We start from the raw sequence: 11,542 nt of genomic DNA, 5'->3' as shown, positions 1-11,542 counted from the left end.
CTGCGTGGACAGTGTGGTGAGGTCTCGTCGGTGGTTGTTTTTTTTCCTTCTTCTTCCTATGTGTGTGTGTGTGTGTGCGGCGATGGCCTTCACAATTTTCCAACGCTGGCGCTTGGCTTTTGAGGCCCCTGCCAGGGAAATGTGTTGACACGCGAGCAGTAGCAACAATAGTATGAAAAAAGGTTCTTGTTGGAGTTTCCTATGACGTGTTTGACTTTTTTGTAAACCTCTTTTTTTTTTTTTGCTTTCTTCGTTTGCCTTGCTGTCTCCCTTGTTTGGCTCCGGCCTCATTTTCTGTTATCCTCGACCTCGTCTTGTGGTTGCCAGCTGCGGAAGGGGTAAGGGCTCAAAGGGAAGGGGCGAGGCGTCGCGGAAAATGCGGGACAGTGTCAGTAGTCGCCGCAAGATCACCCTGCTGGCCTCCAAGGGTCACTACGCGCAGGCGCAGGAGGCCGATGAGGCAAGGCAGCGCCGGATCGAGGAAGAGCGGCGAAGGCGTCAGCAGGAACTTAAGGTGCAACAGGAGATCGAGTGGAAGGCGTTTCAGGACGCAAGAGAGTGCTGCCGCAAGGATACCCGCTTATGCGCGGCGATGGAGGAGATTCGCTTGAAGGAGGCCCTCCACAGTAGGTACAGCGAGTTGTGTAGAGCGCACGAGGAGGAGATGCAGGCGTACTCGGCAAGGGTTGAGGCTGAGGAGGCGCATCGGTCTGTGACGTTGGCCCCAGCTTACATGGAGACGCAGGCAAAAGCAAGCCGTTTGGCAGCCGCGGGCCGCTACGCCGAGGCAGCTCGACTGAAGGCGATGACTTCATACTTGGAGGGGGATGCGCATAACGCTGCGGAGGAAAATAAACGACAGCTAGTGGAGGGGAAGCTTCGGGAAAAGCAGAAGGAACTCGAGAAGCGGAGCCTCGCATCGTATCGGAACGTGCTCGTAGCGCAGCTTTGGGCGCAGCAGGGCTTGAGTGAAAAAAAACGCGCTGTGGAGGCGAACTGGCAGCACAAGGCCTCTGAAATGGCAGTATCGCATTATAACCAGCGACGTGCATTGCACCTGCCACTGTTAGACACCCGCGGTTGCAGCAAAACTGAACAGCTTAGGGTGTCTCGTGGAACTCAACTCAAGCAGAAGGTCAACGGAGACCACTACTACGTGCCTTCACTTTGCAACTTGTATGGTGGTCTTCTTGAGCGGGAGTAAATGCATCATGCATGGACCCCAAACGACGGGATGTAAATTTTATGGGCCATTTTCTTCTGTTTTGCCCTGCGTGAGCTTTGCTCACGTGATAGACTTGGGTACGGGTGAATGCAGTAAGAGACGATGGCCATGTGGCTTCAAATGGAAGCCAATTACGCGGTGTCTAGACGTGACTGGCACTGTTGACCTTTTTTTATTTTATGAAAGACCAGTATATGTATATATGTGTGTTTGTGTTTGTGTGTGTGTGTGTTTGGACACCATATCACCTTGTGATGTGTCTCCCCTGTGCAGCATCTCTCGCGTGGATGCCTTGTTTTTTTTTTTTGCTTTCTTCTTCTTCGCTCTTTGCTTGCGTGTTGCTGTGTGGCTATGAGGTTAAGCTGCCGCATGAGTGGCCGGGGGACAGCTCTTCAAGCGTCGCCAGCTCGCTCGGAGGGGGTAGAGGCATCGTGTGCCTCCACCGTGGGCAAAGGCGTGTCGTTGAGGCAGTTGCCGCTTGTAGGGAGTGGGATTTCAGTCTTGCGCGGTGGGCTGGACGGGAACGGTGGAAATTTATCTGGCGAGCCCCAGTTCACGTTTGGAACTGAGGCTGAAGCTGCCACACGCAGTTCGCAGCTTCTTGAATATGTGGGTCCCATCGTCTTGCCCCTTTCGAACACGCAGTATTCCATAGCGAGCCATATTAATTTCCTTAAGAAGTGGTACCTGTTGATGCATGTGGCCTACATATTACTTCTTGCGTTCATTGGGTCTTTGCTATTCTACGCGCTAGAGGCCGATCTGCCGTACATTGACGCCTTTTTCGTCGCCGTGTCTTCCGTCTGTTGCTGTGGGCTGCAGACGGTGGATGTTTCGAGATGGAAGCAGGGCACAAATCTCCTGCGACACGCCCTTATGATTGGGGGAGGGATGGTCTTCACGAGTGCCCACCAACCACTGCTGCGCATATGGATGCTGAATAGAATGTGGCCTGTGCTCAAACGATGCCCTGGGGATTCTTTCCTAGAAGGACGATTGCGAGCCTCAAGGCGCAGGTACGCGCAGCGGCTTTGGCACACCTCCGTCATTTGCCTCCTTACACCGTTACTGTACTTTGTTATCGTAAACGGTGCCCTGATGTCTCTTTTGGCAATATTTAATCAGTCTAACCTAAGCTCCTTGGAGGTGTTTGAGATGGCAATCGCCTCCTTTCACGGTTCCATCTTCCTTCCAATGGAGCAGTACACCAGGGACCCCGCTGTGGTGCTGATGGTAACGATAGGGTGTGGACTGGGATTTACACTGTTTCCGGTGGTATTGCGTGGCTTTTTCTACATGGAGTGGTTTGTGTTTCGCGTACTGCGTCGAGTGTGCAGGCGCTGCCCATCGTCGCCTACAGGCGATGGGGAAAGCCCGACCGCGCCTTTACTGCATGAGGATTTGCACACTATATTTGCTGCGCCGGGGCACCAGCTTGCGAGGGACATCTTTCCTCTCAGTGATGTGCGCGATGAAGTTTTTCCCGCCAGTCCATGGGAGAAAGGGTTTCGCGACACGTTGTCAAGTGACCAACCCGTCTCATTTCACGCCTTTTTGTTTGTACGCAGCGAGACCTTCTATCTCGGGGTGGCTTGGTGCTTCATCACCCTGGTCCAGGCCATCCCTTTCTGGGTTCAGCAATGGAGCGGCAATGGGCTCCTTGCCCCCTTCTCTACGGCATACAAAATATTTCTCTCCCTCTGCCAGGCTGCCGTGGTGCGGTTTGCCGCCGCTTCATTTGTTTCGTGCTTGGAGTACAGCAACGCACACATTGCCCTCACGATTCTTTGTATGTTTTTGCCAGCCCTTCCTATTCCAACAGACCGTACGTACAGGAAATGGAAACAGGTGTTTCGCACCTCCATGGTGCGACTTCTCACTTCTCGACTTTTTTGCCTGTTTCTGGCCATGCTCTGTCTTCTCTTTGGCGAGGAGGGATGGCTTGCACAGGAGTTGGTGGGGACGCGTTTTGATGCCATGACACGTTCGCTATTTGAGGTTATCAGTGCCTTCGCGGGTTGTGGCTTGTCCTTGTCCCTGCCAGGGTCGGCGGTGTCTTTTGTAGGCTCTCTCGGCTCGTTTAGTAAGTTGGTCGTCGCTGCTGTGATGCTTGGCGGCCGCCACCGCACCGTGGACTTGGGCATTGATCTGGGCTTTGCCGTGCTTGAGGCAGATCAGCAAATACAGTGCAGTGGTGCTTGACGTGCAGCTCAGTCCTCGCCTGGCCCCACAGCCCCAGCATGGGCCGTGCCCCTGGCCGGGGGACAGACTCGATCCCACAATCGGGCGCCGTACCCGCTTGTGACCGCCCTCTCCCCCTGTATATATAAATATATATATATGCGTGTGTGCGTGCGTGCATCGCTCTCTGTGCACCCTCTCTTTTGAGGTCGCTCCCACGGCAATTTATGTGAAACTGTAGCTGTGCATTCGCATTCTCCCTGGATTCTTTTTTTTTCTTGTTTCCATCGGACTGAGCACGTTACGTAAGCAAGACAATAGTCTCAACACACACACACACACCCCGCGAGAGAGCACTACAAATAATTATTAAATATAACGCATTATTTGATACATTTAATGGCGAAGGTACCACCTGGACCCGACTTCTCTCGCGTCGCGGCGGAGATGCGGAAGCGCTTGGGTAGTTTTGGCGATATCACTGGTCTCTTTGCTCTCGTTGGGTTTACCGGCCTTGTCGGGACGGGGCTTTACAAGTCAATTTACTTTGTGGATGGTGGGTGCCGCGCGGTGAAGTTTAACGCCATTACAGGGCTGGGCGACACGACGTACGGCGAGGGCGCAAACTTTTCCATTCCGTTTCTTGAGACGCCCGTTGTGTTTGACATCCGCAACAAACCGACGGAGGTGATGACGGCAACCGGAAGCCGCGACTTGCAGACGGTGAATCTGGCGGTGCGTGTGCTCTACCACCCGAGCGTAAACAACCTGTCACACGTCTACCGCAACCTGGGCATGGAGTACGCGGAGATCGTCTTGCCGTCGCTCGTCAACGAGATTATCCGTGCGGTGATAGCGCAGTTCAACGCCTCGGATCTTCTTGTGAAACGCCCTGAGGTGAGTCACCGGATCGCCGTCATGCTGGCGGAGCGCGCCAAACGATTTCACATTGACATCACGGACGTGTCCATTACCCAGATGAGCTTTGGGAAGGAGTACACCAGCGCAGTGGAGGCCAAACAGGTGGCGCAGCAGATGGCCGAGCGTGCCAAGTGGCGTGTGGAGCAGGCTGAGCAGGAAAAGAGGGGCGCGATCCTGTTGGCGGAGGGTGAGGCAGAGGCGGCGAAACTCATCGGTGATGCCGTGCAGAAGAACCCCGCCTTTATCACGTTGCGCAGCCTGGAGGCGTCACGGGCGATTGCCAAGATGGTGAAGGAGCGCGGGGCTGGGGCGTTTTACCTGGACAGCAATGGATTGACGCTCAACGTCAGCGCCAAGGACGGCGAGGGCATTCGTGCCGGGCATCTGTAGGAAGCAGGGGATGAAAAAGGGTCGTTAGCAATTTGTTTTGACAGGATACATACTTTACCTCGCCGCTTTCTTTCATCGGGGCGCTGGGGCGTCCACCGACAAAACGGCATGGGCAGCCTTTTCCGGGACCTTGTTGTTGTTGTTGTTTTTTTTTTTTCCTTACGTGTCTTTTTATTCTTTATTTATTTAGTTTCTCTCTTTCTTTCTGCCCCTCTCCGCGCTTGCGTCAGGGGTGGGGCGCTAGTGTCTATTCCAGTTAAGGGCCAATGAAACCGCGGGGCCTATGGGAGCTTATGACCGACATTGTCACCCGGTGTCTTCAGGACTCCCTTACGAACTCACCCGAGCTGATACTTGACGAAGCCTTAGAGAGCTGCCCGTCCCTCAATGAGGAGGAGGAGGCGCTGGTTCGTGAAATCGTCTTGGGCACCCTGCACTTTGAGAAGTTGTCGGAGGGCATGGTGAGAGGGTACCGAGATTGCATGCGGCACATTGTGACCAATAAGTGTTCCATGTACCTCGTCGCCTACTTGATGGTTTTTCAGTACACCGTGCTGGGCGGCCACCGCGTACGTGAACTCATCCATCGCTGCACCACCACACCGCGTCTTGTAGAGTATCTAGAGTACATGCTCGATCCAGCGAGTCTCATGGAATACTCCAACCCATACTGGAGTAAGCACTATGATGTGAATTTTATCACGACTAGTGTCTTGCGGCCTTTGCTAGAAATCACCCCCCACGCCCGCGAAGACGTCATTCAGTGGCTACTGGACAAGACGGCTGCCCGGGTTGTGAGGGCCGATGGGGCGGAGGATGCACAAGACGTGAAGCAACCAAGTGCCCGAACCGTGGCGCCGCAACCGTCGCGGGTGGCGAGTGCCCCTGAAGAACGCCCGGACAAACTTCCGCCCGAGGAGGTGCGGGCAATGCTGTACACCATTCCCGAGAAGCGACCCCCGCGAATAGACTACACGAAGCCACCAGAAAACATCGCCAGGCACAGACGCAGCCCCACGGAGCCAATTGGTTTTAGCTTTATGAAACGACAGCCAAGGCAAAATAAAAATACCGAAGAACCGCCAGTGTGCCACGCCGAGCCCCTCCACGCCTCTCCGGAAGAACTGCGGCAGATGCTTGCGAAGCCCGTCGCCGTGCGTATGACGGCCGCCGCCATTCGAAGAGAGGCGCAGACGTACCTGAAGCAGATGGAGGAACAGAAGAAGTCCCTTGAGGAGATGGAGGAAGCCCTGCATAACTCCCGGGAATTCGAGGAGTGGCAACGCCAGGAAGAGACACGCGAGGCCCAACAGCGCAGGGTTCAGTTCTTGAGCCGCAAAGCCCAAATTGCGGGTGCCAGCAACAATGCTCTGCAAAAGCGAAGGGCAGTGGAGGAGAGGAAACACATTGTGTCCTCCCAGGTGCGGGCGGATCTTGCCTTGCAATTGGGTTCCTTCGCCGCAGCGAGGCAGCAGAAGGCCGCGAAGCAGCGTAAGCAAGCTTCCAAACTGCGCCAAGAGTTGGACGAGAATCGAAGGAAGGCCATCGATCAGGCGCAGCGAGTTCGCCTCTCTGCCGCGGCGGATGTCAAGGCGGAGACCAAGCAGCTGCGGGAGGCTGCACTGGAAGAGGAGGGACGACTGAGAACGCAACGTCTCATCCTCATCCAAGAGATTCGTCAGCTGCGGGAGCGCAATCGTCAAAGGAAGGCAGAAATGCACGAGAAAAATGTCCGGCTACAGGATGGGGGTTCAGAGGACTCGGCGTATGGTGGGCTGTGTGTTGCGGCGCTGCGGGAAAAGCTTCTCCAAGCAAAGGAGGAGAGCGCGCGGTTAGAAGAGGAGCGGCGAACGCGATTTGGTGCTGTGCGACAGGGGGAACGTGATAAATTAGACGCTCTCAGCGCCATGTGCGCCAACTGGCGCCAAAACACGCGTCGCGCAAGGGCTGACGAGCTGAAGACCAAAGCGCAGGAGGCAGCAAAGCTGAAGGCGAGGAAAAACGAGGAAGAGGCGCAGCGGGCGCTTCTGGTGCGCGACGCGCTGAAGCAAAAACGCAAGGACCGACGGACAGAATTCGCCGTCCTCAAGGCTGAGGAGCGTAGACGCAATAACGAGCTGCTGCTCCTTGCCCAGGGCGCCTCAGATATGGAGGAGAAACACTGGTCGCAGCAGGAACTTGGCGTTATCAATCGTCTCACGGTCGCGCAGAATAAAGAGTTTCGCTCAGGCTTCCGACAACCGCTGCCTTGAAACTACCGCCATTCAACCGCAACGGAGAGACCCTCTTTTGTTGCGCATGTAAAGAGTGTAGTGCCCGGCCTTTTTTTCTTTTCTTTGGGGGTTTCGCCTTTTCATGTCTCAGATTTATTTATTTATTTATTATTTTTTTTTTGAGGGGGCTCTGTGAGGGCTAAATGCGGCTTGATTTCCATTGGCTACGTGTGCAGAAGCAGCGCCGCCCCTTTTTTTTTTATTGCTCTCTTTCCGTCTGGCTGCTGGGTGCAGAGTTGCGTGCGCGTATGTGGGGAGGGGTGGCTTGGCAATGAAGCCAGGGCAGACTAGGGGGGGCGGCATCCATGACACGCGGGCCGGCAATTTGCCGCGTGAGCGCGCCTCAACAAAAAAAGTTCCATACATGGCCGGCCGTTCATCTGTGTACCCATATAAGGCGCAGCACTTTGTTACGGCAGGCGATCAATCGAGAGGGGTGACGAGAAGCACGCGGGAAGTTGCTGGTGCTTCTCGCAAGACCTCCTCACTTGCGTCCTCCCCGGCGTCTAAGGAAGCCACGCAGGTGCGTTTCCCACGCACGCAGATGGAGGAGATCGCAAGCTGGTTAGGCAGCGACACAATCTTTGCGGAGATAGAGTTGCTCGCGGGAAGGGCTCGTGAGTTGCGTCTTCGTGCGGAATCCTTACGGAATGCCCCTAATGCGGTGGCGTCCGTCTCCTTGGGAACTGTTTCTGTGAAACGCAGCCAGAGCCAGCAGAGGACACCAACGTCATCAACGCAGCCTCCTTTTAACGAGGAGGCTTACGCGGAGCAAATCCTCGGCCGAAGCGCACGAGGGCAGAAAGAGAGAGTCTCTTCTGGAGTTTCTTCCCCACCGCAGGAGCCGTGCTCTGCGGGCGAAGCGACGCAACCCGGAAGTGGACGAAGCAATGGCGTCGCTCCCACAATAGAACAAATGATTTCTCTGGAACAACTTGCCTACGGCAAATCGGCCTCGCCGCAGAGGAGGAGGAAACAGCAGGAGGAGGAGGAGGAGGAGGAGGCGGAGGAAGGCTCCCACTCGCCCAGTGTTGTTGAGATCAATGAGGAAGTCTTGAAAGGCAGTTGCGACGTGCAGTCACCGTCGCCTTCAGTATCGTCTGTGGTGCAGGTTGGCGTGTCGGTGTCTGCAGGCACGGCAGCGGAGAGTTCACTTGGTGGTGCAGCAGTTTCACTCCGAGATGCTTCACCGCCGCGATGTGGGGCACTTGGTGGCCATGCATCTTGCCAGGCGGACCCCTACAATTTAGTGCAAATACCACGGGCGCACCACATCTTGTCACAGGTGAATTTCTCCTATTGGTAGTGTCTTGGTTTGCCATGACGGTGACAACAGTTTGCCAGGGCCTCCTGGAGAGTTGGCAGACGATTGCCCTCTGTTTTCTTTGTTTTGTCTCTGTCTTGTTTTCTCCCAATTTCTTTTCTGTTTTTTTTTCCTTGTTACTTCTCCTTGGATGACTTCATTGAGTTTGATACTGCGATCAGAACTAGTACCTACGCGTCTGCTATTGTTATTTACGAAGCGAGTGCTCAGGAATGCTGCGGCGATTTGGGTCTGCACACGTTGTATCCCTTTTTTCGCCCTTTTCCTCTTCTGCTGCAACTTCCCGATGCCAGCATGCGGTAGCTGCTCCTTCCGCACAGGAGAGTGATGTTTCACGCGGAGCTGTGGAGATGAATTACTTTCAGGCCATTAATTCCGCCCTTGATCAGGCACTCACCAGAGATGAGAAAACGGTCGTATTTGGAGAAGATGTCGCCTTTGGCGGGGTGTTCAGGTGTTCCCTCAACTTGGCCAAGAAACACGGCTCAAAGCGGGTCTTTGATGCCCCGTTGTCTGAGCAAGGCATTGTAGGATTCGCTGTTGGAATGGCATCTGTTGGGTGGAAGCCCATCGCGGAGGTGCAGTTTGCCGATTACATATTTCCGGCCTTTGATCAGATTGTGACGGAGGCGGCCAAGATGCGGTTTCGCTCCGGTGGTCACTTTCACTGCGGGGGTCTCGTCATCCGATCGCCGAGCTCTGCCGTCGGGCATGGAGGGATGTACCATTCGCAGAGCGTGGAGGGCTTTTTTAACCACTGCGCAGGCATAAAGATCGTCATGCCCTCCACCCCATCCGAAGCAAAGGGGCTGCTGCTACAGTGCGTGGAAGAGGAGGACCCGTGCATCTTTTTTGAGCCCAAACGTCTCTATCGTGCCGTGGTGGAGGCAGTGGACCCCGGGTATTACACGATTCCGCTCGGCAAAGGAAGGCTTGTATGCGAGGGGAGCAACGTCACGGTTGTGACATACGGCGCGCAGGTTGGTGTGGCGATGAAGGCCGCTGAGCTCGCGGCCCAGGATGGCATCTCGGTGGAACTCATCGATCTCCGTACCTTGAAACCGTGGGATCGTGAGATGGTCTCGGAATCCGTCCGAAAAACAGGACACGTTATTGTGACCCACGAGGCTTCCAAGACGAGCGGGATTGGGGCCGAAATTCTTTCCTGCATAACAGAGGACTGCTTTCTTTCCTTGGAGGCCCCACCCATGCGTGTCTGCGCTCTTGATACACCCCATCCCTTGCACGAGCGACTGTATTTGCCAAATGAACTGAAGCTTTATGAAGCTATTAGAACTGTGACTGGTTGCTAGCCGCGGCTGGGGGGTTTGCGTTGGTCATAAACAAACAAACAAGCAAAAAACAACATCCGTCTCTTGTTTTGCAGTGAGATTTTTTCTTTCGAATAGCGTCTCACTTGCGTGTGTTCTAGAGAGAATGAGTGAAACACAAGAGGGACGATGATGTCGCCTCAATCACTTTGTTTTCTCGTTGGGTGCGTGGGTGAAAGGGGGGAATTAGCGGGGACTGGCGCGGAGATCGATGAGAGTCGAATTCTGACAAATTCAAAAGTGGGAAAAATACGTTTGTTTCCCACATGCACTGACGTTTATGCTCAGTGAATGGAGGCGACCCTTGTGCTTCTCTCTCCCCTTTCCCCTCCTGCCGTGCTTGCGAGCTAAGGGTGCGTAGAAGGGAGGCTGAGGAAGGAGGGGAAAAAAAATAAGCAAAATGACGGCTTCGCAGTGAAAACCTGCACTGGTTCCTGGTGGGTGGGGGTTGTATGGGATGTTCGGGCCCTCATTAGGAGCGCCACAACACATCTTCTCCGGTGGTCGACGCTCGGATTGAGGGTAGTTGTCTGAAGGCGTTTGTGGGGCACACGCAATTGGGAAAGCTGGACGCTGCAAGTCCATAGAGAGGTTTGCCCCGTTTCATGTCAAATTGCTGGCCGTCGACCGCGCAAGTCTCTGTGCGCTTCGTTTTGTGAAAAGCACGACAGAGCTTGGGACAAATGGACGCGTACAACTCGTTGGGCCGCGTAGTCCGTGTCCTCGCCGGCATTGGTCATGGATACCGCTACGCCACAGCCGCTGCTTCCTCTGTTACTGGCTCTGCGTACATTGGAGTTAGTTCTGCTTGCCGCCAGAGGTGGGCACAGGTCAGAACGAAGTTTTCTTTGGTGTCCACATCGCTTCAGTCTCAAGCGACGAGGGAAAAGCTGGAACATATGAAGCAATGGCCGAGGTGTCTCTGTGCGCTTTTTTTTTCTAAGTGTGTGTTTGCGTGCTTACCACGCAAATGCATGACACCCTTCTCTGCCCGGTCGCGGTGTATCTTCGCGGCCGGCCCCGGCAATGGTTTCTCACAATGTCGGGGGGCGGTAACGGAAGGCTTGCGTGTGCACACCACCGCCGTAGACCGGGAAGAGAAGCGCCAATATCTTTCGTACCGGCCAATTCGTGACGGCCACCGGTGCGCTTTTTTGCTCTCATTGGGTTTGCGCATCGGGGCGGCGTCTGGGGGAGACATGCTGCGCAGTTGATGCGCCTTCACTTGGGCTGGGGAGTTGTTCTCTGCAGGCTACTTTTTTTCTTTTGGCTCCTTCCTCTTCCCTACAGCCCTCCCCCAAGGAAGTGAGAGAGAAAGAGAGAGAGCAAACGCTCTTTGCCGCTGCTGTGCGCTTTGAAGGCTCTGAAGTCCCAGCACACAACGCACAAACACACACCGCACACAAGCAACCGTTCGCGGCCTGGGCGGATCCACCGCAAGGAGGGGGAACGAAAGAGAGGAGCCCAACATGCCCCGGCATCTGTTTTCCTCCACGGTGCCGCTGCTCCTTCACTGCGTGTTAATGTGCAGCAGCACGGGCGTTGCCTTCGCTGAGCAATAAGAAGGGGAAGTGCGCCATCGGGTGCCTAAACCTCAATTGTTTGCGAAGGTCACCATTGGCTTGGCCGCCAGAGCGGACTCCGAGGGCGCAACGGGTTCGTTCCGTGTCCCTTGACTTGTTCTTGTGAATGGGGGGGGGGGGGGCGTGGTCTTTGCCCTAGGCGCACGCGGGAGGCTCCGCTGTGGGTGTTGCTGCTGGCATTGCCGCAGGGGGGCATCCCGGCTGAGGGGGGCATCGGCGGCGCAGGGCGGAAGAGTGATGGATGATGCGTTGACGGCGTACTTTCCGCAGGCGGCTGAGCCCGCGAGTGGAGGAGTCCCGCGTCTCGTGCCGCC

At 55.3% G+C, this 11,542-nt stretch overlaps 8 protein-coding genes across 8 annotated transcripts, besides 9 other annotated features; 7 read left to right on the top strand and 1 right to left on the bottom strand.

Annotated features, from left to right (window-relative positions):
• Positions 1-59: 59 nt before the first annotated feature.
• Positions 60-77: a microsatellite.
• A 299-nt stretch (positions 78-376) lies between these two features.
• Tco025E_07541 (uncharacterized protein) lies at positions 377-1,204 on the top strand (the record flags this gene model as incomplete). Its single annotated transcript, XM_029374406.1, has 1 exon — positions 377-1,204. The coding sequence occupies one exon, from the start codon at positions 377-379 to the stop codon at positions 1,202-1,204; it is 828 nt and encodes a 275-aa protein (XP_029225489.1).
• A 216-nt stretch (positions 1,205-1,420) lies between these two features.
• Positions 1,421-1,460: a microsatellite.
• A 57-nt stretch (positions 1,461-1,517) lies between these two features.
• Positions 1,518-1,558: a sequence feature (A-rich).
• A 36-nt stretch (positions 1,559-1,594) lies between these two features.
• Positions 1,595-3,427, top strand: Tco025E_07540 (Trk system potassium uptake protein; the record flags this gene model as incomplete). Its single annotated transcript, XM_029374405.1, has 1 exon — positions 1,595-3,427. The coding sequence occupies one exon, from the start codon at positions 1,595-1,597 to the stop codon at positions 3,425-3,427; it is 1,833 nt and encodes a 610-aa protein (XP_029225488.1).
• A 119-nt stretch (positions 3,428-3,546) lies between these two features.
• Positions 3,547-3,567: a microsatellite.
• Positions 3,568-3,805: 238 nt separating this feature from the next.
• On the top strand, positions 3,806-4,717 carry Tco025E_07539 (prohibitin; the record flags this gene model as incomplete). Its single annotated transcript, XM_029374404.1, has 1 exon — positions 3,806-4,717. The coding sequence occupies one exon, from the start codon at positions 3,806-3,808 to the stop codon at positions 4,715-4,717; it is 912 nt and encodes a 303-aa protein (XP_029225487.1).
• Positions 4,718-4,847: 130 nt separating this feature from the next.
• Positions 4,848-4,922: a sequence feature (A-rich).
• Positions 4,923-4,983: 61 nt separating this feature from the next.
• Positions 4,984-6,969, top strand: Tco025E_07538 (putative trichohyalin-like; the record flags this gene model as incomplete). Its single annotated transcript, XM_029374403.1, has 1 exon — positions 4,984-6,969. The coding sequence occupies one exon, from the start codon at positions 4,984-4,986 to the stop codon at positions 6,967-6,969; it is 1,986 nt and encodes a 661-aa protein (XP_029225486.1).
• A 112-nt stretch (positions 6,970-7,081) lies between these two features.
• Positions 7,082-7,111: a microsatellite.
• A 150-nt stretch (positions 7,112-7,261) lies between these two features.
• On the top strand, positions 7,262-8,296 carry Tco025E_07537 (uncharacterized protein; the record flags this gene model as incomplete). The annotated part of the gene is made up of 1 exon (XM_029374402.1): positions 7,262-8,296. The coding sequence occupies one exon, from the start codon at positions 7,262-7,264 to the stop codon at positions 8,294-8,296; it is 1,035 nt and encodes a 344-aa protein (XP_029225485.1).
• A 230-nt stretch (positions 8,297-8,526) lies between these two features.
• Tco025E_07536 (2-oxoisovalerate dehydrogenase beta subunit, mitochondrial precursor) lies at positions 8,527-9,627 on the top strand (the record flags this gene model as incomplete). Its single annotated transcript, XM_029374401.1, has 1 exon — positions 8,527-9,627. One exon carries the CDS (start codon positions 8,527-8,529, stop codon positions 9,625-9,627), a length of 1,101 nt encoding a protein of 366 aa, XP_029225484.1.
• Positions 9,628-9,655: 28 nt separating this feature from the next.
• Positions 9,656-9,680: a microsatellite.
• A 648-nt stretch (positions 9,681-10,328) lies between these two features.
• Tco025E_07535 (uncharacterized protein) lies at positions 10,329-10,859 on the top strand (the record flags this gene model as incomplete). Its single annotated transcript, XM_029374400.1, has 1 exon — positions 10,329-10,859. The coding sequence occupies one exon, from the start codon at positions 10,329-10,331 to the stop codon at positions 10,857-10,859; it is 531 nt and encodes a 176-aa protein (XP_029225483.1).
• A 90-nt stretch (positions 10,860-10,949) lies between these two features.
• Positions 10,950-10,971: a microsatellite.
• Positions 10,972-11,020: 49 nt separating this feature from the next.
• Positions 11,021-11,050: a microsatellite.
• A 189-nt stretch (positions 11,051-11,239) lies between these two features.
• Positions 11,240-11,542, bottom strand: Tco025E_07534 (uncharacterized protein; the record flags this gene model as incomplete). Its single annotated transcript, XM_029374399.1, has 1 exon — positions 11,240-11,542. A coding segment is annotated over one exon (303 nt), but the record flags the coding sequence as incomplete, so codon positions are not given.

Source organism: Trypanosoma conorhini, assembly GCF_003719485.1.
Source record: "Trypanosoma conorhini strain 025E chromosome Unknown Tco_14.4_contig_00591, whole genome shotgun sequence".
In the NCBI taxonomy this organism is placed as follows: domain Eukaryota; phylum Euglenozoa; class Kinetoplastea; order Trypanosomatida; family Trypanosomatidae; genus Trypanosoma; species Trypanosoma conorhini.
Note: the sequence above shows the minus strand (reverse complement) of the source record. Positions and strands in the feature narration are given on the sequence as shown.